The sequence below is a fragment of the Montipora capricornis genome, chromosome 2, assembly GCF_036669925.1.
Source record: "Montipora capricornis isolate CH-2021 chromosome 2, ASM3666992v2, whole genome shotgun sequence".
In the NCBI taxonomy this organism is placed as follows: domain Eukaryota; kingdom Metazoa; phylum Cnidaria; class Anthozoa; order Scleractinia; family Acroporidae; genus Montipora; species Montipora capricornis.
The window spans coordinates 32,721,286-32,724,325 of NC_090884.1; the positions used below are offsets into that span (position 1 = coordinate 32,721,286).

At 38.9% G+C, this 3,040-nt stretch overlaps 1 protein-coding gene across 1 annotated transcript in view; it reads right to left on the bottom strand.

Moving 5' to 3' along the window:
- Positions 1 to 1,069, bottom strand: part of LOC138018370 (prostaglandin E synthase 2-like) — a 12,415-nt gene extending 11,346 nt beyond the window's left edge. Inside the window, exon 1 of the mRNA XM_068864993.1 lies at positions 566 to 1,069. Within this exon, the coding sequence (XP_068721094.1) occupies positions 566 to 1,030 (465 nt within the window). The 5' untranslated portion in view covers positions 1,031 to 1,069. The remainder of the gene's footprint in view (positions 1 to 565) is intronic.
- Positions 1,070 to 3,040: the final 1,971 nt, after the last annotated feature.

Genomic DNA, 3,040 nt, shown 5'->3' on the forward strand with positions numbered 1-3,040 from the left:
ACACATGTTTTATTTGAAACCTAACACTTCTGGTTCAATTTTCCCCACCCCACGCAAGCAAAGGTCAAATTCTCCACTCCCCGGGCACAGAAGATAGTCAAATGCCCGTGGTTTGCCGGGGGGGGGGGGGAGGGGCGATGTTGAAGTTTTAATTTGATCTGCGCATTAGTCAAAGTAAAATAGGTCACTGGCCGTTTTAGAAGATGATACAGTTTAATTAACTGTTACCCAATGGCTCTCCTACAGATTGCCAAAAATGTTTAAGTGTCTTAAAGATGAAGAGCCCTGGGTGTCTTGAAAAACGAAAAACTAGCTATCTGCATAGCAAAAAGAACGGATCCTTTGATATCAATTTCGGGAAAAAAGACTTCAGCAAGTTGTAAAATTACAGGAGACTGCAGGACTTTGGGAGCAGCTTTGAAGTAAGTGAGTTGACTGTGGGAGCAGTTTTTTTTTTAGTTGGATGTACATGTAAGTGGACGGGTATTCTGAAATCTTGTCCTACAACAATGAGATGTCTTCGTATCATATGATGTTCATTCATATATCAAAATCAAATTCTTACCTGCTTGTTGTTGGCAATGACGAAAGGAACTTTCTTGTAAGAAGAGAAACTGATTTCTCTCTTCCATATCGGGCTCACCTCTACAATAGTGTAGTCGATTCCGTAATAATCCAGAAACGCCCTGACTTTCCCACAAAATGGACAGTTCTGGTATTGATACAGAGTAACTGAAAGTTTAGGAACTTCTTCCTTAAAAATTACACCGGTCTCGATTTCTGATATTTTGACTGGACGCGCTTTCGCATGACCAGAGAACATCCGGAAAGACAGAACACCGGCAGCGGCGAGGGTTACACCACAACTCCCTGCCAGAATAGCCGTGAATCCATGACTTCTTCCAGATCCATTCGATGAATAGCTTCTCGAGCTCATCAGTCGTCTTGGTGCACTTTTCATTTCCACATTACCGAAAGATTTGTTAAGCAAAAGATAAAAATTCGAACGGAACACTCTCCTAGCAGCCATCTTGATTTCAGGGGAGACTTTGTTATGTCACCTGGTTTCCAGTACTACGCATCCGTTGCCTTATATAATACCGTGGAAGACTGGCACTAGTTATCATACCGGTAGCGCAGTATCTTAGGGCCGATTTACACGGTACGACTTTGTCGCATGCGACAACGGCTTACGACAGGCCCACGACATGATTTACGATTGTTGTGTACGTCAGAAAAAATGTCGTAGCATTTTAAAACATGTTTTAAAACGCTGCGACAATCGTAAGTCATGTCGTAGGCCTGTCGTGAGCTTGTCCCATGCGACAAAATCGTATCGTGTAAATCGGCCCTTACGCAAGAGAACATGCAAGAGTAGAAGCAATATATAGATTTTGCAAAGCCTAAAAGCGGAGCTCCCGTTTTTAACCCCAGAAATCAATATAGTGTACATGGAAATAATTATGCTTCTGCATAAAGTACACAATCAATCATCATTACTGTATACAGTTTACAGTGATCAAACAGATTAAACACTTCTGAGCTGACAGCAAACAAGCCTTACAAACAATAACGAACAAATTTAATCAACAACTAAAACTGAAATTAAATGCACAGTAATCTCTTTCACAACATTTTCCGTTTGACCGACAGTCTTTACTCCCTCTCTATTCAGTTTAGAACAACAGCAAAAATCTTACTAAAGTCAACCTAAGGCGTCATGTACGAAGTAAACTCGCTTACTCGACTGCAATTTCACATTCAAACAAAGCAGCTCTCGACTGCACATCGATTTAACACAAAGAGCCTATAAATGATATTGTTGAAATATGTCAGAATCTCTGTCAAAACGGAATTGTAAACGTTTTTACATATTTTAGTATAGGTAATCGAGTGGGGCCGAGTAAAATTAAAGATTAATATCACTTGTGTTTCCAGAAGTTGCTGAAATTGCCCGACTCGGGCAATTTCACCAACTTCTGAAAACACAAGTGATATTAATCCTTAATTTTACGAGGACCCATTGCGATTACTTGTTAATAACATAGAAGGCAAATATTTCTTAACATTGTTGATTCACTTCGAAAAACAATCAGCCAAGTGGAGTTAAAACATTCGTTCGCTAGCAAGCAAAGCAAACAAACAGACATACAAGTCAACTACTTCTTTACGTCCAAAACGAGTACAGATGATTGCTATTTTATATTCACTCCAGAGAAAAAATTCGAGTTTCATTCCTGAACAAAATTAAAGCAACAACGATTTAACCAAATGTTATAGTCCAGTCAATCTGTGTCTGCTGCTTTAAACAAACTGCGCGTGCGTCCATCATGCTTCATTACATTATGTATTTTTCACACTTCTATTTCTGTATAAATACTTACATTTGACAAGGTTACGTGATGCAACAGAATTTTTTTTCACTGCCAAAATGTTTATTACTGTTCTCTTACTAAAACACGAAAATTACCTAAAATCCCTGTGGTGGAACATGCCTAAATTAAGCGTTAAAGTTTTGGCCGATCTGGAAAGAGTGCGACTTGTTCGTAGTTTTATTCCTTAAATTACTTGATTATTGTAAGCAATCACTAACTCGCTTTGTTTTGTTCTTAAGTTGAAAAACCTACACTGTAAGAGAGGAATTTGTCTGAGGCTTTTACCACAGGACACCCAAACCACCAGATTACATTGTCCAAAACCTAGCTTATGTAATTGATTCTTTTCATGCAATGAAATGTGACTTTCTTTTTCTCATGATATTTGTGGGTTTGTGGTTACAGATAATTATGAAACCTTCAATTCACAGTTTTGCTTTAACGAGCATGTCCTTGAGTGATTTATCCCTCTGGTACCATTGTATTAAAGCTGATTTCTTCATACTTGCCAGCATAAGCTGGTTTTCCAGTTGCGCGTCAGTATTGCTTGAAGATTTGACACTGCTGGGTTGTATGTTGTGACAAATGGTAGAATTTTCCCTCTGGCTCTGGCTTTTTGTTTAAGGGCCGACTGTCTTCCAGAAAAATTGACCTGTTAGCTTCTT